This window comes from Acomys russatus, chromosome 19 (genome assembly GCF_903995435.1).
Source record: "Acomys russatus chromosome 19, mAcoRus1.1, whole genome shotgun sequence".
NCBI lineage: Eukaryota > Metazoa > Chordata > Mammalia > Rodentia > Muridae > Acomys > Acomys russatus.
Genome location: NC_067155.1, coordinates 30,026,097 through 30,051,643, shown reverse-complemented (window position 1 = coordinate 30,051,643; position 25,547 = coordinate 30,026,097). Strand labels below are relative to the sequence as shown.

Here is a 25,547-nt window from a genome sequence, read left to right as displayed (position 1 = left end):
AAAGGGAGTTTAGGAATCTGCATCAACATCAGCAAAGCAGGGCACTTAGGGGTTGATACGCAGCACTTTCTTCTGAATTGAAGCATTCCATCCTTGAGGGAAGCTCCTTAAGACTGAAAAAGTAAACAGAACTTACAAGGCTCAGGAAGCAAACAATTCACAAGTCTTAGAAAGTTCCTAAAATTTACAAGATTCGCAAAAGCACCAACAACAAGCTTTAGAAAAATTTAGTAAAAACTTTAGAAAGATTAGATTCTCTGATCTCTCAAGCTGCCTTCAAGTTGTGCAGAAAGTACTGAGATTCCAGTTTTTAGGAGATTCCAGATTTCCAGTTTTCATTCAGGCTAGGGTTGTTGTTGTTGTTGTTTGGTTGGTTGGTTTTATTTTGTTTTGTTTTGTTTTGTTTTGTTTTCGATGCAGCTACCAATGCATCTTGTCCATACCACTGTAAGTAAACCTATATTCTTCCAAGTAACTGCAGTAAGCGCACTGGTTCTAATAGAGTCCTCTCTTTGGTCTGTCATAAATACCCTCCTGTCACAGGTGAATAGTCTGTTCACCTCTCTGCAGCCGGCCTCACACAAAAGGTGACACTAAATATGCTTGATAAGGATAAAAGAATGTAAGGTTCAACAAGAAATAGCTCACTCTGAGAAGGTTTGTTTTGGCTCCAGGGAGAAGAATTAGGGCAGGTACAAAAAGGTGGGCTTCCACATGGATTACAAGAGAGCCAAGAAGAGGAAAGAAATAAAATAATACAAAAATCAGTGGTGGAGTCTGAAAAGCAAAGGAAGATTCCAGAAAGTGACAGAACAGTTATAGAGTTTGATTCTAGGTAAGCTGGGAAAAGATGAAATGGAGAAGAGGCATATCACCTCCCCCAATGCTTTACGATGGGGGATGAAGATGTGAGCATCAGTCTACCACTCTGTTTCTTGCGTGGCTCTAGGCAGTGGAGGCAGAACAAGCAAAGAACATGAAAGGAAGGGAGCATTTGTACCATCCCAGCCAGACTCACCACATGATGGCAGGTGAATCCTTTCATGACGGATGCCTCATTGAGGAACTCAATCCGTTCTCGAAGGCTGGCTGACTCATTGACAGTCTTCACTGCAACGCGTGTCTCGGCCTCACCCTTGATGATGTCCTTGGCATTGCCTTCGTACACCATACCAAAGGATCCCTGCCCCAGCTCTCGTAGGAGGGTGATCTTCTCTCGAGGCACCTCCCACTCATCCGGCACGTACACAGAAGATGGAAATACTACTTTTCACTTATCTACACAGAATTCTCAGCCAACCTCTTAAAGACCCCCCCCAAACACCTCCCGTCATAACTTTTTCTTGAGTTACATATACATATTCACTTATTCTGTGATTCAAGACTCCTGTTGGCATTGGGTACACAAACCAGGAGAGGACAAGATTCTTTCACCACCAGAGATGACAGAGGCTATAATCTGGTTTAGGACCCTGGTTCAGAAGCACTAAGATGAGGCTTGTAACCCCATCCCTGATACTGCATGACTCTGTCCCTGTGCTGGTTAATATTGGGAATGTCATAGAATCTAAAATCACCTAGCAAAGCAGCCTTGGGGATGTCTTAGAAGGAGCTCTTAGATCAAGACAATTAAAGTAGAAAGACCCACCCTAAATATGGGCAGCACAGTCCTATAGGCTGGAATTCTGGACTAAATAAAAAAGTATGCCAAGCATCAGCATTCACCACTCTTTCTAACTATGATGCCATGTGACCAGCTGCAAAGACTTTGCCACCACCAGGGACTATACCCTCCAAATAGGAGCTAAAATGAAGCCTGCCTCTGTTGGTTTTGTCAAGTATTTTGTGACAGTAATTATTAAAAATAACTTATACACTTCCCATTGGAATTGTTTGACTAAGTGCCAATGGAACGGTGGAGGGAAGGAGGAGGTTAAAATAGACTGGGAAAAAAACGTGTCTACACTGCCTAACAGTTCTTCCTAGATAATGGTAGATTCTCTATGCCTATCCGCTGGGCTCCTTCGTGGCCTTCTGATTCTCTTCAGTCCATAAGACACAGCAAGAAGATGCCTTGTAGTCCACCTTTATGGTTAGGAACCCACAGAGCATGCTAGGGAAGGGCACCAGCGGAGAAGCTACACAGAAAGAAAGACTTAACCCCCTGTAGTTGTGACTATTCCTTGGGACCACTCCGCCTGTCAATCAACACACAAGTGAGTGAGGCTATCTATCCAAGGCAACAGCCTACAGGCCAAATAAATTCATGTCTTGAAAGGCAACCTTTGATGGTGCTACATGAGGTAATTTAAAGAAGAGAGTGTCGTACAATGAAGTTCTTGGGAAACAGGCAGTGCCTTCCCTTTAGAGTCCATCCACTGCCCTTTCATGCAGTTAGGAGCAGCATGAGTGTCAATGCTAGGATCCTACCATCAACATCAGGTAATACTCAACTACCAGCAAATGTCTCCCTCCCTAGCACTCACCCAGCACCTATTTGCCCCATCCTATCTTCCCTTCTTTTTTGTCTACGCATTTGTGTGTGCACATGCATTTATGTGCAGGTACACTTATATGCTCATGCACATGAAAGCCAGAGGTTGACATCAGGTGTCTTCCTTATTCACTCTCCACCTTCTTTTTTGAGGCATGATCTCTCACTGAACTTGCAGCTCAGATTAAGCCAGCCTGACTTGCCATTAAGCCCCGTGTCTCTGCTTCCCCAGTGCTGGAATGGCAGGTACACATCACAGCACCCAGCTTCTTACATGGGCACTATGGGTCAAACCCAGTCTTCACCTGTGGGCAGTAAACATTTTACCTACTGAGTCATTTCCCTGACCTTATCATCTCCAATTCTCTTCTCTCCATATCCTATTATGGCTTCTAATTCCTCCCTTCTTAGCAAGAATGACAGATTTGGTGGTGGAGGCCTGACCTTTGACACACTCCTATAAAACTATGGCACAATGTTTTTAGTCTCACATTCCAGTCTAAAGAACCCAAATAGATGATACTGATCCACCCAAGCAGGTCCATACAACAGATCTAACATCCCATAGTAGCAGAGTCTCTGCAGCAAGGACATATGGGCAAGCTCATCACTCAAGGTGTCTTCTCCAGCCTCTTTGGGATGGTTTTCTCCCTCCCAGTGATGCTAGCCAATCCTTAAATCTGACTTAACAGTGATGGCAAAGGAAACCAAGGGCAGGGTTCTGGCTTCCCACAAAGAAGGGAGTGGTACTCACCATCACTAGCACTGAGGTATTCAGGGTTTGAAGATGCATACAGTGGTCCCATTGGCCCATCTGGCTGCCTAGAGGAGAAAAATAGACACACTAGCTTGAGCATCCCACGGCATTTTGGATACTAGAAAGAGGCAAACACTGTACTACAAATCAGGAATGAATGTATTGCTCCACATTTTGTCAACTGAAAGGGAAGGACAAAAATGTTAATTAGTGCCCCAGCCTTCACTGTCAACCTGACACAGCCTAGAGTCATCTGAGTGAAGCCCCAATTGAGGAATTGCCTGGATCAGGTTACCTAGATCCGGAGGATATATCTGTGGGAGTATGATTCGTTATTAAATAGTAATACAGGAGGGCCCCGCCCACTGCAGGAGGCATCATCTCCCTCGGCAGGTGGTCTTGGGCTGTATGAAAAAGCAAGCTGAACATGAGCCAGACAGGAAACATCAAGCAAGCCTTCTTCCATGGTTTCTGCTTCAAGTTCCCACTCAAGTGCCTGCCCTGACTGAGACCTGTAAGTGTAAACTAAAATAAACCCTTTTTGACCCAAGTTCTTTTGGCGATGCTGGCATTATGTTCTTGTGGATGGGTACAGCATACTTTTGTTCATTCAAATGCTGATTTCTCCATCCCACTCTCTGCATTCAATCCAGACATTGTACTGTAGTGTTTATTCTAAATATCTCCTGGCTCAAGTTTGTGTAAACATGCCACTATTTGTTCCCTGTATTGCCAATAAAAACAAACTAGGCAATGCTAAGCAATACAGAGAATAAGGACATCTTGGTCCAGTGAGGGGAGGAGAAAGATCAGGAAAGGAGAAGAGGGATCCAGGCAGAAAGGACTGGAAAACACCAGGAGAAATGAGCCAGACCTAGGACAAGAGTAAAAAGCAAGTATAATACGGGAAATATGAACGGGAGGAAGCTATACAAGCTTGAAAGTTTCAGATGGAGTAATTATTGCACAGCATTGTGTTCTAGGATAATGAAGCAGATCCTAGTCTCTCTGTGTGGTTATTTGGGCATATAGCCATTTAAGGAATAACCTTTAATTTTACTAAAATTATAAAGCAATATTAAATATTAATAATCTTTCAATGTGGTGAAAAGGTTTTGTCATATTTACAGAAAAGACCCTAAAACAATATAGCAGATTGAATTTAAAAGTATGTCAGTTCTGCAGTGATGACATGATAAATGACACGCAAAAAAAAAAAAAAAAAAAAAAAAAAGAAATGTTCTGCCACTATTTAAAAATTACCTGATTTGCCATAGGCATTGCTTGGAGTTTTTAAATATATCTTACTTAACTTTTGTCTTAATGTTTAATAAGAGGAAGAAAAACAAACAATAAAGCCAGGCATGCTAGTGCCTACCTGTAGGCGCAGTGGCACCCACCTGCAGCCCCAGGATTTGGGAAGCTGAGGCAAGATGATCACAAGTTGAAGGCCAACCTTGGCTATATGGCCAAAGAGCAAACGGAGCAAAGACAGAACTGGAAGCCATCATGTTAAGCAAAATAATCTAGATGTAGGAAGAAATATACCTACAAACAGCATGACAGTAAATGGGGGACTAAAAAGGGTAGAGGAAGAGATTCAAAAAAGGGGGAATGAGAGGGTAATGGGGGTAAAGATAAAATGGTGTATATTTATTTCATAGATATGTAAAGTGATATATATATACATATATATATATGTTCCCTTGCACCTATATATCACGAAAACAGAAAGAGAGCTTACTTCTGGAGAAGATTGGGCGGGGGGAGGAGCAAGGGAGACTATGTATAAGGAAGTGCATGAAAACGTCATAATGAAAGCCACTATTCAGTAAGCTGCCTAAAGCCATAAAACAACAAAACTCAACCCTATTTATGCTTTATTGTGGCTTGAATATGAAACGCCCCGCACATACGTTTGAACACTTAGGTCCCTCTGGTGGTTCCATTTTGGAAGGTTGTACACCATCTAGGAGATGGACACTTGATGAGGAAATATGTTACTGAGGACCAACTTTTGAGATTTTTGCAGCCAAGGCCCACTTTCTATTCTTTCTCCACTCCCTGTGCTTGGATGAATTGGGAAGGCCTGTCCTCACACTCTTGGAGCCAGGTCTTTCCCGCCACAGTGGACTGCTTCCCCTTTGGAACTCTAGGCTAAAATCAACTTCTCCTGCCCAAAGTCGCTTTTTGTCAAGGCATTCCATCACAGCATCCGCAAAGTAACTGACGCACATTTGTACTATACTTGTCATCAGTGACAACTCTAAGTTGGCTGCAGATATTAAGTTCTGGGTTAAAGTAAATCAGTGGAACTACGCACGGAGAATCAGTAAAGATTTTAGTAGATGGTAAACTTATTACCTTAACTGCATGTAGCATATCTTGTATGAATAAAGCTTACAAGACACTTACTTAGCTCTGCCTAACTCAATGTGTATGTTATTGGGTTCCCCCCACCTCCCCCGAGAGTCAGTTGTTAGCCTTTTGCCACTTTGCTTACCTCTTTCTCAGGAATATATAAATACTTCCAATCACAACACTGAAGAGGAAGACAAAGATGAGGGGTCCGATGATAATTTTGGCAATATTTGATGGGACATCTACTGCAACAGAATAAGAAGCTACATGTTTAGCATACACATGCACTGATAGCAAAAATTCCACTATTAAACACTGGCTGCTGTTAGCTCACACCTTTTATTATTTGTGGGGTGGGGACTGAGGCAGGAGGATCATGAGTTCAAGGCCACCTTGGGCTATAAAGCAAAATCCTATGCTATTTCCAAGTAAGGCAGGGCCATTGCATACAGAGACTCCCAGCATGTGGAAGCCATTGGGAAGTGATGCCTGCTAGGAGAGGAAGGGTCTTTAGGGACTTGGCCAGTGAGAAGCTACTCGAATTCTAGTAGAAGACCCCTACACCTGGGGTGCAGGGCAACTCACTGGCACATGGGGGGACTCATGTTTCCATTTGTTTGTTGTTCGTTTGTCTGTTTTTTTTTTTTAAAAAAGCACATGAAGTTGAAAGGAAATAGTGGTGAGAGATGGCTCAGTTGATAGAGGGCTTGCATTGTAAATATGAGGACCTGAGTTAGAAACTCACGTTAAAAACGATGTAAAAAAAAAAAAAAAAAAAAAAACCTGGACATGGTGTTCTTGCATTCAAAGCACTGTGAGGCAGAGACAGGCAGATCCCTGGGGCTTACTGGTCAATGTAAGCACTCTATTGATGCAGCCATCTCCCAGCCCATGTGTCAAGTCTTGGCTATTGCTTCTGTCACCAGCTCTGTCCTGAGAGATTTCACTTGGAGCTTTCCTATGAATTGACAACAAGCTGTTCCCTTGCACCTACTGCCTCCTAGCCCACAGAATATATCTGTAAATGCTCGTGGTTGAATGAGACTCGAGAAATGCTAGCGGTCTGGTTATATGCCTTTGTTGTATGTCCTTCCTCTTCTCTCCTTCTGTATGAGAAAGAAGGCTAGAATCAGGACAAAGTGCTCTCTTAAAAATTGTGAAAATTATCATCGTAAATTCTTTTAGCATTTCAATGCATTCTTTAACAATTTCATACATGGATATGATGTCTCTTAATCATATCCACTCCAGTGATTTATGATTTTAAAGTATATACTCTTTTTTATTATTAGTGCGAGTATGATTGTGTGCGTGTGTGCGTGTATGCGTGCGTGCATGTGTGCGTGTGTGTGCGCGTGCGTGTGTGCATGTGTGTGTGTGTGTGTGTGTGTGTGTGTGTGTGTGTGTGTGTGTGCATGTGTGTACACTATTTGCCTATGGAGGCAAAGAGGTCAACATCAGGTGTCTTCCTCTCTCATGTTCCCTGTTTGGGGATTTTTGGGTTTTTGTCTTGTTTTATGTTGGTTTTTGGGGTATTTTGGTTTTGTTTTTTTGAGACATGATCTCACTATGTAGCCCTCACTAACCTGGAACTGACTACGTAGACCAGGATGGACTGGAACTCTGCCTGTCTCTGCCTCCCAAGTGCTGAGTCATTTCTTTCTCTATTTCTTTTCTTTTTAAGTTTAGAATAAAATTGTATCATTTCCAATTCTCCTTCCCCAGCTTCTAAAGCTCCCATATGCCCCTCCTTGCTCGTCGCCTTATTCTTTGAGTCGGAGTCTTTCAATGAACACAGATCTCGCTGCTCCCTGATTGGCTAGACTGGCCAGTGAGTCCCAGGGACCTGCTCAGTGCCATCCTCCCAAGTTGGGGTTATAAGTCCTGCGTGGGCATGTCTAGATTTGTATGTGGGTGAGGAGGATGTGAACTGTAGGTAGAAAGGGTCGGCAAACGCCTATGGCTGGTTGACCCAAAGTTGAAGCGTCTATAGCTTCCATCAGGGTCAGTGTCTAAAATGTTCCAACATTCCTACAGCACCAAGCCGTGATCCAATCACTTAAGGTTGCTATCGAGACTTACAATAATCAGTCACGTAAAAATAGGTGGGTTCTGTCCAGGAGCCGTTGCCTGCCAGGGAGGTGGCCCGGACTCGAACACTGTAATTTCCTGGGGAGAGCCCTCGCAGCCTGCAGCCCCGCTCCAGGGCAAAATGTTTCCGTGAGACACAGAGATGCAGTTCCTGGAAGAAAAGAGAAGGTGGCAAATTGAGTTTGGCACACCCAGGCTCATCCCTCCCAGATGGGGATATCACAGTTAGGCTCCTGCACGGGTGAAATGGAGGGAGTAAGATAGGAGTCCGATCTGCCAGAATGCTTTGAGAATTAATGTGTTTGTTTCAGCTTTTATTTGTGGGCAGGGTCGGGGTGATATTTTTGTTTTCTTGAGACAGGGTATCATGCAGCTCAAGTTGGTGTCCAACTCACAGGTGATTTGGAGGCCAGTTCTCTGCTACCCAGCCAAGTCCCCAGACCCTCACTGGGGATTGTCAACGGGTACTCTAAGGCTGAGCCATGTCCCAGCCCCTCACTATAGATTGTAGTTAAGCATTCACCACTGACACCTTGTTTCAAAACAAAAAGCAAACAGAGGTCTGGAAATGAGTGTTCGAGGGAAAGGAGGCTCTCTAGCCAGCCACTGAGGAGCTTGAGGAATGCAGCTTCTGTGTAGCTATCATCAGGCTTCTTGGTGATGGTGCTGCCCTCGAGTGACCCATGATTCTCTAAATAACCCAAATAAACCCACTGGTTCACTAAGCTAAACCTGTGTGGGATCACTTCTTCAGTCTGTCCTCGGTGGGATGAGAGACATTTGTTTGTGTCACACAATACAGAGCTAGCCCTTGAACACATCTGGCTCTAAAACTCCTCCTCATGCCCATGCCACAGTATGGTATTTTGTTGAGGAATCCAGTACAGTAAAAAAAAAAAAAAAAAAAAAAAAAAAAAAACAAAACCAACAACAACAACAAAAAAACCCAAAAACAAAAACAAAATACACATGGTAATGAAGGAACTTTCACAGTTTAAGTCATTTCCCAGGCCTCCCAAACTCATCAGAATCAACAGGAGGCACAGAATTAATGTTTCTGAATGAACACAAAAGATCTACCCTCCCACAGTGTTGCCTTTTTATTTTACTTTTTTCCATCTTCATAAAAAGAGCTGTGATATCCCTGGAAAAAAAAAAAAGCTGTGGTTCAGGTGGTAGTGAGCTATGCCCTGGGTTCCATCTCAGCCCCACATAAGCCAGGCAGGTGCACATGCCTGTCAACCAGCATGTGAAGATGGAAGCAGAAAGGGCGGAAGTTCAAGGCCATGCTCACCTACATTGCCTACATAAGAAGTTAAAGGCCACTGGGTAGCCTTTCATCCCAGCACTTGCAAAACAGAGGCAGGAGGACCTCTGTGAGTTCAAGACCACCGTGGTCTACAGAGTTCCCAGGACAACCAAAACTATACACAAAGAAACCCTGCCTTGAGAGAGAGAGAGAGAGAGAGAGAGAGAGAGAGAGAGAGAGAGAGAGAGAGAGGTGGGAGGCCAGCCTTTGTCAGAAGGAGGAGGGAAAAGAGGAGGAGGAAAAGGAGGCAACCTTTGGCATTCCTTCACAGATCTATTAGGATGGAATATACATAAATCATGGGCACACACCCCTGATAAGCATTCAGCCAGAGATAAACCCAGAGCTCATTAGGAGTGAGGCCAGACTTCCTAGGCAATAACTTGGTCAAGCCTGTAATCACCAGAGACAAAATTCCAAATTTTTCTATAACAGTTCCATCACTCACCTCTCATGCAGAGAATTGGGCTGGCAAAGTTTTAAGAGGCATGACGTATGGAAGAAAAAGAAAATGTAAGACGTCCTGTGCTCATCATGTGGCATTAATAAGGAGAAAACAAATGAGCTGAGCCAGGTGGCAGGAGGTGGATGGATAACTTAGTCCCAAGGTTCTTCCCAAATCAATGAGTCATCAAGCAGAAAAGGGCAGATAAACAACTACAGAAACCAAGGCTAGCTGCTGAGGGTACAAGGGGGAACCTACCTCTAAGACTAGATAATTACGACAGATACCTCCAGGGGTAGAACAAAGAAGGGACGCAAGATCTGGAACATATGTGCTTTCCATGAGTACACAACATATAGACACACACACACACAGAGAGAGACACACAATACACAGATGCACAGATACATACCATATGCACAGATACACACAGAGTCATAGACATGCCACACGCAGGGAGACACATAGAAACAGATACACCAAACAAAGAGCACACATTAAATACATACTTGCAGAAAATACACACACACACACACACACACACACACACACACACACACACACACACACGAGGGGCGGGAAATGGAAATACATACTTGCAGAAAATACACACACACACAAACACACACACACACACACACACACACACGAGGGGCGGGAAATGGAAATACATACTTGCAGAAAATACACACACACACACAAACACACACACACACACACACACACACACACACACACACACACACACACACGAGGGGCGGGAAATGGGCAGGGAAACTTGATCAGAAGTAAAGAAGCTGAGGCTGAAGAGACAGCTCAGCACTTTAGATCACTTGTTGCTCTTGCAGAGCGTCCAAGGTTGTTTTTCATTGCCCATGTTGGGAGACTTACAACCACCTGTAAATCTAGACTGAGGAGATCCAGGTACCTGAACACAGGTGGCGCATATTCACACAGCTATATACACACATGTGGTATGCGCAAATGAAAGTAAGTCTTAAGAAAGAAAGAGAGGGCAGAGAAAGAGAAGGCAAGAGGGGGTAGGGAGGGAGGGGGAAGGAAGGAAGGAAGGAAGGAAGGAAGGAAGGAAGGAAGGAAGGAAGGAAGGAAGGAAGGAAGGACTGCAGATTTGTCCTGACGGCCATGGGGTCCTGACTCCATGTTCTGAATCACTGATAAAGTGCCACCTTTAGATGTCAAAAGGAGACATAGTCCCAGAAGGAAATGATCCTTAGAGGAGTCCTATCTACTTATGAGAATTTATTATGCTCTACTATAAATTTTAAAGTTTCACAAAGTCACTTTTGCTTTATTAGGGGCACATTCTGGCACACAGATAAACTCGGTTAAAACCATCTGTTTTTATAAATATTTACTGGCTCACAGTGACATTTACATAGGGTTCATGTTGCCTTCAGGGTACAATGGAAGAATTAAATGTATCTGAAAATAAATTATAGTTCAATCATGAAATTATATATCTGTCTATGTAGCTATAGTGAATTATAATTCCAGAGGCTATGGGGAGAAAGACACTATGAGGCAGATAAAAACAACTTATTACAGGGCCAATGTATATGTAAACCACATGTGACTACATTAGCATATTTGCAAATCTTTAAACGTGTGAATTCTAGCTGATTTCAGAGCCCAGCATGTCCAATAAATGAGGGTACAGGGCCTAGAGAGATGGCTCACTTAGTAAGCTGCACAAACACGAGCACCCGGCTCTGACCTACAGCATCCTTGTGAAAGGTGAGAACTCAACACTCAGGAGGCTCTCTGGCAGGTTAGAGGCAGCTGTAACATCTGAGTGTCAGGTCAGAGTGGGCCCTATAGTAGCTCTTAGCTACTTCAGATGTTCTACTGGATTATTGCTCTCTCTTTACCCTCACATCAACCCCCACAGTGTCTGGTATAGCAAGGAAGCACCTAAAAAAAGATCTCTCTCTAAAATGGAATGAGCCTCATCCTGTGAGAAAGGACAGAAATGTGAACAGCCCACCACCCAGCTTGAAGGACACAGCTGAAAATCCACACACAAATATGATGAAAAACCAGGTCGACAAGATGGCTCAGTGAGTAAAAGCACTTGTGGCACAGTCCAATGACCTGAGTTCAATCGCCAGGACCAACACAGAAGAAGGAGCAAGCTGACTCTAGAAAACTGTCCTCTGACTTCCTCAAGCAGGTTATAGCATGGCCACACACTCCCCTACCTTTCCGCACATAATTAAATTTAATTTAAAGAATTTAACTGATAAAGGAAATATAGGATTCTGAATTGGCATTTCTATCCATCTCCCTGGGAAAACATACATCAAAACTTTGAACTCTAATAACACAGCATCTGATGTGGGAAACATTGGGTAACTTGAGAAACCTAGAAAGTTCCTGCTCAGTATTGTGTAGCAACTTCCAACAAAATAAAACATTCCGATCTGGAAGGAAGTTCCTAAGACTCAGAAAGTTCTAAATGGGGGCTCTGTAAGGCTCAGTAAGTCATTGGTGCCTTTTTGGAGTGAGTAGACATTTGTTCCCATCTCCCCAGAACAGTGCCCGAATCCTTACCTCATCACCATATCGCCGATAGCTCACTTCATACAGCACAATCAAACCATTGGGTTCTTTTGGCTCTTGCCACATTAAGTGTACAACATTGTTCTCAAAGATTTCATGGGTCACAGGGCCAACAATGTCGTCTGCCTTAGCTATAAGAAGCAATTAAAGGCTCAGATTAAAGGCTTAAATCAAACTCCATTCCTGCCATCAACAACAGCTAACAGACTTGGCTAAAGCTTGGTATGTAATTTTCTTGTCTTATTTTCTGCTGAGTGAGAAGATAGCTCAGTCAATTAAACCCAAACTCAATTCCTAGAACCCACATAAAAGAGCTAGAATATAGTGTTCTAGAAATCTTAATGTTGAAAAGATGGAGACAGACAGATCCCTGGTTGGCCAGCTAGACAGACCTAATCAAGTACCAGGCACATGAGACATCATGTCTCAAAAAAACAAGGTAGATGGCACCTGAAAAAAAAGGTACCCAAGGTTGATTTTTGGCTTCCGCATATTCATGAACAGAAAGTATTAGGGTATGGTATGTGATGGCACATGTTAATTTCTGCCCTGACAGGATCTAGAATCAAGTGAGATGAGAACTGGAGCTTGCCTGTGGGGAATTAACTTACTCATGTTAATTAAGTTGGGAAGACCCACTTTGGGTGGCACCATTCCTTCAGGATCCTAGACTGTATAAACGGAAAAAGGGAGCTGAGCACCACCATGCATTGGCTATTTTCTTCTTCTGACTATAGATGTGATGGAACCAACTGCTTCAAGCGCCTTCCAAACTGACTTCCCAGCCACCATGAAATGTACCTTGAACAGTGAGCTACAATATACCCTTCCTCTTTTAAGTTACTTTGTCTAAGGATTTTTATCACAAGAAAAAATAAATAAACAAACTGAGACATTATGTCAAGACACCTGAGTAGTCAGGAAGACTCCTTAAGCCTAGGAGTTCAATGCCAACCTTAGTAACAAAGGAAAATATCCATCTTAAAACAAAAACAACAAATGAGAACACTTTTAAGAACACATCTACACTATGTAGTGGACAGAGCACTAGTCTGTGGCCAGTTGCTTCTCCAACTTTGTAAAGTGTAAGCCCAGAGGAAAGCAGGCCCACCTTCAGGCATGGTTCGGGCACTGACGTAGGCAGCCACACTGCATCTCTCATCTGGGGAGTCTTGGTTGCATGCCTGCAACTCAATGCGGTAGCCAGTGAAGTGTCTCAGTCCAGAGATGACAAGTGACTCCTTGTTCACCACTTTCTCAAATGGCCTGTGCTCCTCCTGGCTCGTTGGCAAAACAGTGGAAGAGATGTTGGGAAAATCTGGAAGGGTGGGCATGGTGGCTGTGACATTTCCCACCTCATCAAGGGATCTTCGCTTCCGGGATGGCCTGCAGGAAAAGAACATACATGGGGTCCATGACATCGCCATCTTAAAATAAAAAGACACTGAAAATTAATTAATTAAGTTTAGTTAATTAAAAAGAAAGGGACTAGAGTACAGTGGAGCTGCAGAGGACACAGATTAATAGATGTCCTTGTCAGAGACACTGACTATGAAGGCACACCCACTGTCTGGGTGTTCTTGGCTCCACTGATAACCCAATATACCCTCAGCATGCTTGATTGAAGGTTTCCAATCATCTGATGAATGAGCCATTAGGGGACAGAGTTAACACGATTTGGAAAGCATAAAAGAGTGTAGCTTTTAGGGGGTGGGGGTGAAGGGTACAATGTACAGACTCACATAACCAATTTGTAGGGTGTGTGTGTGTGTGTGTTTGTGTGTGTGTGTGTACAGCCATATGTATGCAGATTCACAAGGAGGCCAGAGGACAACCTCAGGTGTTGTTCCTTAAGCTGTCTACCTTCTGTATTTTTTTCCTTAAAGCAATGTCTCTCATTGGCCTAGAACTCGCTGAGTAGGATAGGCTGATTGGACACCAAGACCCAGGGAACCACCTAGCTTCATCTCCCCAGCACTGGGATTACGAACATGAGTCACCATGCTGGGCCTTTTCTTTTTAAAGATCAGTTTTATTTTTAAGTATTTGTATATGTGTGTGGGGATACGCATGTAACTGCAACTACTCTTAGAGTCCAGAAGAGGTCATCAGATCCCCTGGAACTGGAGTTACAGGCAGATGTGAGCCAGTGGTGTGTGTGCTAGAAATTGAACTCAGGTCCTCTGCAAAAGCAGTAAGCATTTTTAGTCACTGAGCCACCTCTCCAGCCTCCGGGCTTTTTTTTTTTTTTTTTTTAAACTCAGTTCCTCATGTTTGTAGGGCAAACATTTCACTAACTGATCCATTATCCCAGGCTCCACGTTATCATGCGAACACGCATTGTACATGGAGAGAACACTGTGGAACTTGAGAGGTAATAAAATCTTATCGCTGGGGTTACAGTGAGAAAAAAAAAATACCTGTCCAGTTGGCAGATGGCCCCTGCCCCTTAAGAAGGCATAGAAAATAAATGCTGAGAGCTGACCCATTAAGAACTGCAGAAAAGAAAGTATATGGGAAGATGTACATCCTTCACAACTCCCATGACCCACTTCTCCCTCTGCACAATTACTTTTGCTTATAAAATGGAGGAGGAGGAGTACCCAGCCCCTGCATGGTACACTTGTTTGGGGGGAAACACTCACTGAGTACTTCCCTTAAGGCATGCACCTGAGAGAGCTTCTTGAACACGAGGAGGCCCTGAGTTAATTTCCCTGCACCCATATCAAGCCGCTCACAAAAGCTCCACAGGATCCGACGCCTCCTTCTGGCTTCTCCAAGCACCTATACGCTCATGGCGTATGCTGGCACAGATACACAGAAATAAAAAATAAACTCCTCTAAAAAGTGTTAGGAAGAATGAGATTTCTGTTTGGTTTGGTTTCCTCACTTAACATTAGGATTTTCTCCTCCAAATGGTGCATGTGTTTCTTAAAAAAAAAAGAAAGAAAGAAAGAAAAAGAAAGACAAAATGTATTTTCTGAGAATTTCATGAGTACTAGAAATTACATCATTTCCACCAACTTCTCTCACGTGAACCACTCTCATAATACCTTTTCATCTTTAATTATTATTGACACAATACATTTTATATACATGCATTACATATACAGCCTATATAACCTATGTCAATTATTATTGTGACCTACATAGATTATATAAATATATATGTGTTTGTATACACACACATTTATAACCTAGGGAATCCAGGAAGCATTTCTCATATGTCTATGTGTTTAGGGCTGACAACTGGGACTAAATAACTTATTAGGAGGCTCATTTCAGTTAACTCAAGATCCATCCCTTACTTAACCATTAACCATTTTCCTATTTTCTTTTTTTGTTTGTTTGGTTTGGTTTTGGTTTTTTGTTGTTGTTTTGTTTTGTTTTTCTTTTTTCTTTCTTTTCTTTTTTTTTTTTTTTTGGTCTTTTGGGACAGGGTTTCTCTGTGTAGCCTTGGCTGTTCTGGACTCACTCTGTAGACCAGGCTGGCCTCAAACTCCCAGCGATCTGCCTGCCTCTGCCTCCCGAGTGCTGGGATTAGTTTGGTTTTTATTTGATTTGTGTAGTGTTGGAAATTAAACTTCACTTTTGCAGTACTGGACACTGAGTCTTTGCTCTATCTTCTTGTAATGCGTTATAACCTTGTACTGCAGGGTACTGAGCTGGACACTTTACTCCGCCGCATTCACTGTTTTATTTCTGCAGTGCTGCGGGTTCAGCCATTCCTCCACTTTTCATTTCACCTCATTGCTGCAGGCTGAGAGACTAAACATTACCTTATTACTTTTTTCTCAGCAGATATTGAACTCTGTCTTTACTTTCTCTACTTTTATTTTATTTTACTTCATTCTTAGGGTGTTGGAGATTGAAGTCAAGGCCTGGCACATGCTACATAATTAATCTACCAAATGCACTAAAAACACTCGGTTCAGTAAATTATTTTAAATAAATCTAATAGATTAATTAAAGGTTTCTCTAAAAGATATCTGCAATTGCACACTGATTACAGTATAGTGTGAATATAAATTTTTAAGTTTTATTTTCCTTTAAGTGAAGGGTATACATTTGTGTACAGTGGCCACAGAGGCCAGAAGAAAGCAACAGATTCCTTGACTCTTCAGTTACAGGTAGTTTTGAGCCAATATGAGTGCTGGGAACTGAACCCCAATCCTCTGCAAGGACAGCAAGTGCTCTTAGACACTGAGCCATCTCTCTAGCCCCAAAAACACTTTTATATGCACTATAAAACCAAAGCCTTTGTGTGACTTCCTTATGTGCTACACTGTCTTGACTGTTTTACCCACAAGGTAAGATATCTAAGGTATGCCTGCATCCCAAAGAATTCTATAATGATGAAAATGATGAGGATGAGGATGAGGATGATGATAGCTGGCTCAGTGGTTAGGAACACTGGCTGCTCTTTTACAAAGACAGTCCTGTTCCCAGCATCTACGTGGTAGCTCACAACTGTTCACAGCACCAGTCCCAGAGAATTCAAGGCCCTCTTCTGGCATCTGCTGACACCAGACACAGACATGCAAGACATCCGTACACGTTAAAATATAAAATAAGTAAATTCTTAAACATTATATTAAATTAAAAACCACTGTGTTAATGAATGACTCCTGAGGAAGAGTATCAACCAAGCCTTCTGAACTCCACTCAGAAACATGGCTTCATTATCCAGCAATCCCACACTAAACCAGTAGTCTCAACCAGAGAATGCCTCCATCACTGCTTTGGAAGGCTGGGATGTCCCTGCTGTGGAGCGGGCAGAGTTTGTCATCAAACCTTACCCAGGGTGTTCCTCACCCCACTGAGTAATCTATCCCCAAACATCAAGTGGGGATAAGATGAGAAATCCAGGTTAGGATGAGGGCCACAAAATTATAGACTCTCACTGACAATAAACTTTACTAAAATTGGCCACTAGAGGTCACATCAGGCCTGGAAATAGATAGATAGATAGATAGATAGATAGATAGATAGATAGATAGATAGAAAGAAGATAGATAGGTAGATAGATGATAGATAAATAGATGATAGATAGACAGACAGACAGACAGACAGACAGACAGATCGGTCGATCCTACTGTGAACAAGGTCAAGCCCACAGCTAGGGAAGTCAGTCATAGATCACAGTCATGCAGCTTTCTAAGCAAAAGTGTTTATGGCATTAAATTTGTACTGCTCTCAGCCTTGGTCAGAGAAGTTTTGTTTTTTATTTTGGTTTGGTTTTTTTCCCCTCAAGAAAGGGTTTCTTCATGTTATCTTGGGAAATGACTCGCTGAGGAAGGACCCAGAAAGTGTGCCGTTGATCACATATTTTAGGAAGAGGATGTTAGTTAAAAAAATTTTCCCACATTCATGCCCAGATTCCACTTCCCAGTGAAGGTGTGTAATTTGGGGATTTGTGAAGAAGCATCCAGTCTCAAGAGCTACAGTGTGCCACATGCAAAAAATAAAAAGGCCCAGAAATCCCTAAGGTTTTGGACTAGACCACACACACACACACACACACACACACACACACACACACACACACACACACTGACTAAACAGCCATGGGGGCCATGTGGATGTCCCATGGCTGAGTCATACCTAGTGTCCTCGGCACCATTGCCTGAAGAGGTTTTTCTGTGAAAATAAAATTCATCATTTTGAGGACAGAATTTCAACTGACACACTTGAGGTAATACTCCCTCCAAAAAAAAAAAAAGGAGCACTGATATGTTTGTGATGTGGTTTGACTTCGTTTTTCTCCAAGTTCACACTGAAGATTTGGTCCTTGGTAAAGAATAAGAGAACGTGGTAGGCTCTTTAAGAGGAAGGGCCTGGCAAAGCTCATTGCTGGCTCCACACTAGTCTACACAGCTTCCTCTCTCACAACAGAATACACCTCCTACTTTGATGGCATCTCCCTTGATATATCATCAAAGCTGGCAGTTCTAAAACTCTGAGTGCAATCAATCTTTTTTTCTTTATAATGCATCCATCTCAGGTATCTTATTATAGTAACAAAAAGGAGACTAATACAAGAACTGCCTGTCATTGGTCAGTGTGAAAGAACTGTATTTTTCCTCAAGTTCAAGGAATCCAGTTAAAGAGAAGGAAAAGAGAGAGGAAAGGACTTCACCCAATGCTATGCCTATGCATGTCAAATATGACTATACGCAGCCATAAGCAACTCAGCCATTTACCCAAGTCTGGTGTCATTTAAGTCTTTGAATTTTACAGGGTTTTTTTTGGGGGGGGGGCGCTTTTGTTTTGTTGTTTTTGTTTTTTGTTTGTTTGGTGTGTGTGTGTGTGTGTGTGTGTGTGTGTGTGTGTGTGTGTGTGTGTGTGTGTGTGTAGGCCAGAGGACCTTCTGAGACAGAGAGCCTCACTGGTCTAGAATTTAAAAAGTTGGCTGAGACAGCTAGCCACTGATCCCCACAGACCCTAAGGTCTTCACCTTCTTAGCAATAAGATTCTTTGCAAGGGCTACACCCCTGGCACTTTTAACATGAGTTTTAGGGACGGAACTCAGGTCCTCACGGGTTCACAGCAAGCGCGTTGCAAACCATCTCCTAACCCAGCATTCTGAACTCAGTTATGGCAGAAGATACTATAAAGCAGGAAAAAAATTAACATGATGCTGGTTCTGGAAAGTGCTGGTGGAGATTAGGACTTTGTTCAGTCCCATCATAGACTTTTCTAGACTTTTGCTGTGCCCTGGAAATGGAAACTTGCATCCAATTTGAGAGATAGGTGGGCAGGGAAGAAATCTGATGAACAATTTCAGAGAAGGAGACAAAGATGGAAAAGCACAAAAAAAAAGCTAGCAGTGGGCATATCCAAAGCTTATGCTCTTGGAAACATCTAATTGGGGACCAAGAATGCTGGTCAGCACCCTACAGTGTCCAGGATGGGACCTACTACAAAGGAGCAGCCTGGATCCAAGTATGCAATGGCAATGTTCAGAGTCTCTGTGTGAGTCATTCAGGTTTACAACCTTAAAATACAAAGAACAACTACAATTAGCCCATGGGATCCACAAGATGTACATTCTTGGGTTCAACTAACTATGGATCAAAACTATCTGTAGACCTGTCAGGCAAGATATGTCCACGAATGCAACAGTGGCGAGACTATTACAAGATGTAACCAATGATTCTCAGGGGCGCGAGGCTTGCTCCACAGGAGAGAATTGGTGTGCACACCTGTTCAAAAGCCTGTCTTGGGAAGTCACAGGCCATAATGGGGAGCCTACTACTGTTGTCTTGCTAAATAAACGTGTTGTCAAAACTTCCCTTGAAAAAAAAATATATAGATAGATATGTTTATGCACATATATTAGTGCTACTCTTAACCCTGGCCAAAGACATTTCTTTTTACACGGGGCAGACACTCATAGCTGATGGAAATGCTGAGACTAAGGGATTGTTGAGTGCCCAGCCCCAGATGGGAACTCTGTATCAAGCCCCACTGCCACAGCTCAGGGAACAGACATCATAGAAGAGAAAGCAGAAAGAATGTCAGAGCTGGACGATGGGAGAGTGCTATGCAGTGCTGTCTTCCAGGTATGACATGCTCATTGCACTTATAAACTCGGTGCAGCTTTGGTTACCTGACCAAGAGCCGCGCCAAGTCAAGCCCAAGATCACTCACCATACTAGCAGGCAGAAGTAACTGGGCTTAATGAGTCATAAAAAAACGAAGAGAAGAAAGAGGACAAGAACAACAACGTGAAGGAGGGAGACATGTTGATGGACGGATAAGGGGAAAGCTGAGGGTCAATACGATCAAGATACACTGTGTGCATAGATGAAGTTGTCAAAGAATTGGCTCTGCAAAGCTATGTCTGTGTACTGAACATACACAGGCCTTTTTCTTGTCGTCGTCTGCATGTTACACAATATGGTGTAACCACTGTTTATATATCATGGGCACTGTCTGAAGATATTGTAAGTTATCTAACGTTGATTTAGTATGGGACGGTGGCAGTAGGGCTCTGTGCAGACATTATGGTGTTTATATAAGAGACTTGAGAGTCTGTTGGGTAACCTCAGGATCCTGGAACCTATCCACTGGAGACACCAAAGGTCAATTTTCCTGTGTTCATTGTACAGATGAGAAAACTGAGGCACAGAGCAGTGCAGTGCAGTAAGTTGCTCAAACCAGTACATGTAAGACTGGAGAACCCACAGAGACGGCTTCCAGAGTTCCTGCTATCAACAGCTCCACCATCCTGTAAAACATGTAGTTGCGATGGACCCCTCCAGCCACACCTGTCTGCTGCTGTTGCCAGCTCAAATTAGGAACAAGAAAAAGAAGAAACTTCTAACCCACAGGAATATTTGTATGTGTGGATGCATACATGTGTGTGCATGCACATGTGACCCACAGATGTATTTGTGTGTGCGCGCACACATGTACACATGCACTTGTGACCACAGGCATGTGTGTGTGTGTGCATGCATGTATACACACAAATGTGACCCACAGGTACATTTGTGTATGCATGCACACACATATAGACGTGTACATGTGGCTCGCATGTATTTGTGAACATATGTGAAAGTGCACGTGTGAGCAGGTGGGTGTGAATGTGCACGTGAGGGTATAGGACAGCCTTGGCTGTAGTTCCTCAGATTATGTGCACCTTGGTTTGTTTGGTTTTTGGTTTTTGTTTTTTGTTTTTTGTTTTTTTTTTTTTTGAGACAGTGTCTCATTGGCACAGATGTTACTAGCTAGACCAGTCTGGCTGGCAGGAAGGCCCAGGAATCCTCGTCTCTGCCTCCCCAGTGCTTGGAATGTAAGGACACACCTGTTTTCTAATGTGGGCTCTGGGGACTAAACTCAGGTCCTTGTGCTCTTTAAGCAAATTCTTTCCTAACTGAGCCATCTCCCCAACAGCAAACAAGACTGTTTCCCCTCCAAGCACAAGCCCATGACTGAGCTCGGGCTCCATTCACCTCGCCCCGCCCCCTCCACACACACACACACACAGTCTCCAGAGCTCAATCGCTTCACTCCCTAAGAAGTCAGCCGCTGCAACAGCAAGCTAACAAACAGAAAGAGAGGCAGCCCGTGCAAAGTTCTGACCTGGGGACAAAAACCACGTTGTGCAGGTAGTCCTCAAAGGTCTTCCTGAACGAAGATTCCTCCAGCTCCTTCAGGATCTGAGAGTCAGTCTTAGGGCACGAGCAGCACTCGCTGGCCGAGTCACCATACTCACTCTGATTGTGCTTCTGAGACTCATCGGATTCAAAAGGTGGGGACCAGGTCCGTGAGGGTAGCTTCAGCCCTAGGGAGAGGCAGAGGAGGGGCTTCAAGTCTCCCCTAGAATACACACACACACACACACACACACACACACACACACACCCCATACAGACATACATATTAACAGACACACACATTACACAAAGCATACTCCGCATGCATACACTACACATAAATAGACAGCAGCAGAGGAGGGGCTTCAAGTCTCCTCTAAAATACACACACACACACACACACACACACACACACACCATACAGACATACATATAAACAGACACACACATTACACAAAGCATACTCCGCATGCATACACTACACATAAATAGACAGCAGCACAGTGCATTCTACGACAGGCAGAACAGAATAATAGAGCTTAGGCTCAAGTTTGTGTGTGCCTGTGTGTGTGTGTGTGTGTATCTGTGTCTCTGTGTGTGTATGCACATGCATGATCATATTTAGGCCAGAGGTAGAACTTGGGTGTCATTCCTTAGGTCATAGCCATAGCCCCTCATTAGGGGTTCCAGGCAAGCACTCTATCACAAGTCATGTCTTCAGACCCCTTCTCACTTTTGGAGACAGGGGTTCACCCTGTTATCCGGCCTGGCCTCTCATTCTTCCTTCCACGCCTGCCCACAGAATCAAATTACGGTTTTGTAACACAGGGAGTCCCAGAGCTGCTATGCGTTTATATTTCTGTGCACTCTGTGAGGCTATGTTTATGTCACCTGTATCTGTGTACTCTCAACCATGTAGATGAAAAGAGATGCCAGAGGCTAGCATAAAGTGTCTTCTACACTTACTTTTTCAGCTTTTGTTGTTGTTGTTGTTATTATTATTATTATTATTATTATTAAATTAATGTATGGGAGGGGAACAAGTGAGGGCACACATGTGAAGGTTATTATTATTATTATTATTATTATTATTATTATTATTATTATTATTATTATTATTAAATTAATGTATGGGAGGGGAACAAGTGAGGGTACACATGTGAAGGTCAAAAGTCAACTTTCAGCAATCTATTTTCTCCTTCTACGATGTTGGTTTCAGGGATTAAATTTAGTCTTGCCAGACCTCTATCTTATTTATTGAGATAGAGCATCTCACTAAACCTGGACCTCACCACTTGCTAAGCTAGCTGGCCAGCGCACTCATGGGATCAGCCTGTCTCTCCCACCCCAGTGTGATGGTTACAAATGCCTGCAACCAAAGCCAGTGTTTTTCTACGTAGTTGGGGATCCAAACGCAGGTCCTCCTGTTTATACAGCAAACATTTTATGCAGCATCATTTCCTTAGCTCCATATTTATCACATTTTTTTTAAAAAAAAATCAATTTGTGACACTAATAGAAAGCTACTACTGGTTATTTAATGTATGTATTGGTGAAATTATGCTAAATAAGCATAACATAAAATGTTACTATTGAAATCATGTGAAACAGTTAGTGGCACTGCCTGTTTACAGTGTGGCACAACCATCACCTCTACCCATTTCCAGAACTTTCTCATCTGAACCAAAGCTCTGTCCTCACTCAACACTGACATCCCATTCCCTCCTAACATGGCGACCATACTGTATACTTTGTAGCCTGGTCTACAAAGCAAGTCCAGGATAGCCAAGGCCACACAGAGAAACCGTGTCTCAAAAAAAAAGACATAATAACGCACATCTTACTCCTCAGTGCTGGGAAAGTAAAGACAGAAGGATCCCTGGAACTCACTGACCAGCCAGTATAGCAAAATTAGTGAGCATCCGTTCCACTGAGAAACACTGCCTCAAAAAAACAAGGTGGAGAGCCACAAAGACACCTGATATGAACTTCAAATACAGCCCTGCGTATGCTTCCAGCAGAGTATGGAACATTTAAAAATGTGTATGTACACAGTGGAAAGATGGCTCGGTCAGACTCCAAACACGAGTAGAAACATGCATGCGTATATACAGACAGACACACACAGACACATGTACAGACACACGTAAACATGCATGTGTGATTAAATTCTGTGATGATCACACATCACCATCTTTAAACAATCCTATGGTATTCGTGGATTTAAGGTGGTTGTGTTCTTGTTTCGCATACTTCAGAATGGACTACAACTTGCTATACAGGTAAGGATGATTTAAGTACACAACCTTCCTGCCTCTACCTCCCAAATGCTGCCATCACGGGCCTCTGCCACCACAAGGGGTCTGTGTGGTGCAGGGAATAGAGCCCAGGGCTTTCTGCATGCTAGGAAGCTCTCTACCAGCCAAGCTATATGCTCAGCCCCTGTAATCATGAATTTCCCTTTGCTGGATGAAAGTTTGGTGTGGTTAGCCTGGCACAGTGGAGAACACCTGTCATCTTAGCACTCCAGTGACTGCCACAGGATGGCCAGGGTCATCTTTGAGCTCCATCATGAGGTTAAGGCCAGCCTGGACCACATGAAACCTTGTTGAAAACAAACAATGGCAAAATCAACTCTTTTAAAGTTACTGGCTTTGTTTTTGTTTTTAACAGATGGAAAAAGTAGAGCTTCGGCATTTGCCGGAAGCATTGCTACCTAGTGGTTTCATGTTCTCAAATGTAGAGCCAATAGGTCAGAGCTGAGCCCAGGCCTGGACTTACTCTCAAGTTATATAAAGTATGCAAAGAGATAAATCAAGTTGGCGATCCTGGCCCAGGCAGGGATGATGTCATAGGCATGCATACAGCACATGATCTTAGAGTTGGGACAGTTCCCAGGAGTCATCTGTCCTCCTCCCCTTCTCCACAAAAGGAGACAGACTACTTGCTGCATGACTTAGCCAAAACCAGATGCCAGGCCAGGGGTGGATCCAAGCGCAGACCTCAGCCACACCTCTCCAGCAGCCCCCTTGGCCTGCTTCAACAAGGTCACAGGCTAAGGATATTGCTAACCGAAACAACAGTTATTCTGATCAAAAACAAAAGCAACCAACTGAAAGAAGAGCAAACTTTTACCTTCTCTGATTTGATGGTGGGTTGTGACTTTTTACTTTGTTTTAATAGATTTAGTATGCATGTGTATGTGTGTGCCACAGTGGCTAGAGGTCAGATGATAGCTTTGGGGAGTAAGTTCGCTGCACTATTTAGCTCCTAGATACCTATCTTCGGTCATCAGGTTTGGCAGCAAATACATCTATCCACCAAGCCATCTTGATGTCCCCTAGGTTTCCTTTTTGATAACCCATTTTCAGTTATTTTGAAATATATAATATACAATATAGTAACCATGCAAGGCAACTTCAGGACGCTTCATGGAACTGCTACTTCATAAATCTTGTCCACTTTGCCTCTCCACTGTACACGTGTGCATGCACACTCACACACACACACACGCGCGCGCGTCAGCCTGTACAACCAGTACTGCAAAGACCTTGAATGTTTCTATCACAAGGAAACAATGAAAACATTTATTACTCCAATTTCCATATTTAATATATGTCTATCCACTGTAAGGCTCATAGGTGAATGAAGCATTGAATGTGTTTCACCATTATATCTAGTCCTTGCTTGATTTGCAGTACTGGGGACTGAACCCAGGGCTTTGGACACTCTGGGGAAGTGCTGCATCAGATTTTCAGCAGCCTCCAGAGTATGAATCCATGTACAATATAAAATATGTGTGTGTGCATTGGAGATTAGTGAGTATGGATCCATGTACAATGTTTAAAAATGTCGGTTTCCACTGGGAGATGTCAAGTATAGATCCCTAAACAATATCTAAAGATGTGTGTGTGTGTGTGTGTGTGTGTGTGTGTGTGTGTGTGTGTGTGTGTGTGTGTGTGTGTGTGCACTGGGGAGAAGGTAAGTGTGACTCCTTGTGCAATGTCTAAAGATGTGTGTACGCACTGGGGACATGGTGTGTGTGAGTCCATGAGCAATATCTAAAGATGTGTGTGTGCACCAGGGAGATGATGAGTGCAGGTCCATGTGCCTTGTCTAAAGATGTGTGTGTGCACTAGAGAGATGGTGAGTGCGAGCCCATGTGCAATGTCTGAAGATGTGTGTATGTGCACTGGGGAGACTGTGAGTGCAGGTGAAAGAGCACGCCTCCATGCCTAAGCAGATGAGTTTGAGCCCTGGGACCCACATGGCTGATAAGACAACAAAGTCCTGTAAGCTGTCCTCTGCCCTCCACACACACGTCATGGCACATGCATGCCCACGCACAGAGAGAGACTAGGCAAATAAATAAATAGAATAAAAATACTTTCAATTCAAAGAATGAA

General features: G+C 43.2%; 1 protein-coding gene across 3 annotated transcripts in view; it reads right to left on the bottom strand.

Moving 5' to 3' along the window:
• Positions 1-25,547, bottom strand: part of Insr (insulin receptor) — a 126,964-nt gene that overhangs the window by 7,733 nt on the left and 93,684 nt on the right. The window contains exons 10-17 of one of the 3 annotated variants that reach the window (XM_051162934.1): positions 21,128-21,329; positions 17,642-17,677; positions 13,149-13,423; positions 12,029-12,168; positions 7,695-7,854; positions 5,755-5,857; positions 3,249-3,316; positions 1,019-1,263 (exon numbers count right to left, since the gene is read on the bottom strand). In XM_051162934.1, the coding sequence (XP_051018891.1) occupies positions 1,019-1,263; positions 3,249-3,316; positions 5,755-5,857; positions 7,695-7,854; positions 12,029-12,168; positions 13,149-13,423; positions 17,642-17,677; positions 21,128-21,329 (1,229 nt within the window). The remainder of the gene's footprint in view (positions 1-1,018; positions 1,264-3,248; positions 3,317-5,754; positions 5,858-7,694; positions 7,855-12,028; positions 12,169-13,148; positions 13,424-17,641; positions 17,678-21,127; positions 21,330-25,547) is intronic. The other 2 variants (XM_051162936.1, XM_051162937.1) reach the window with 2 other exon arrangements.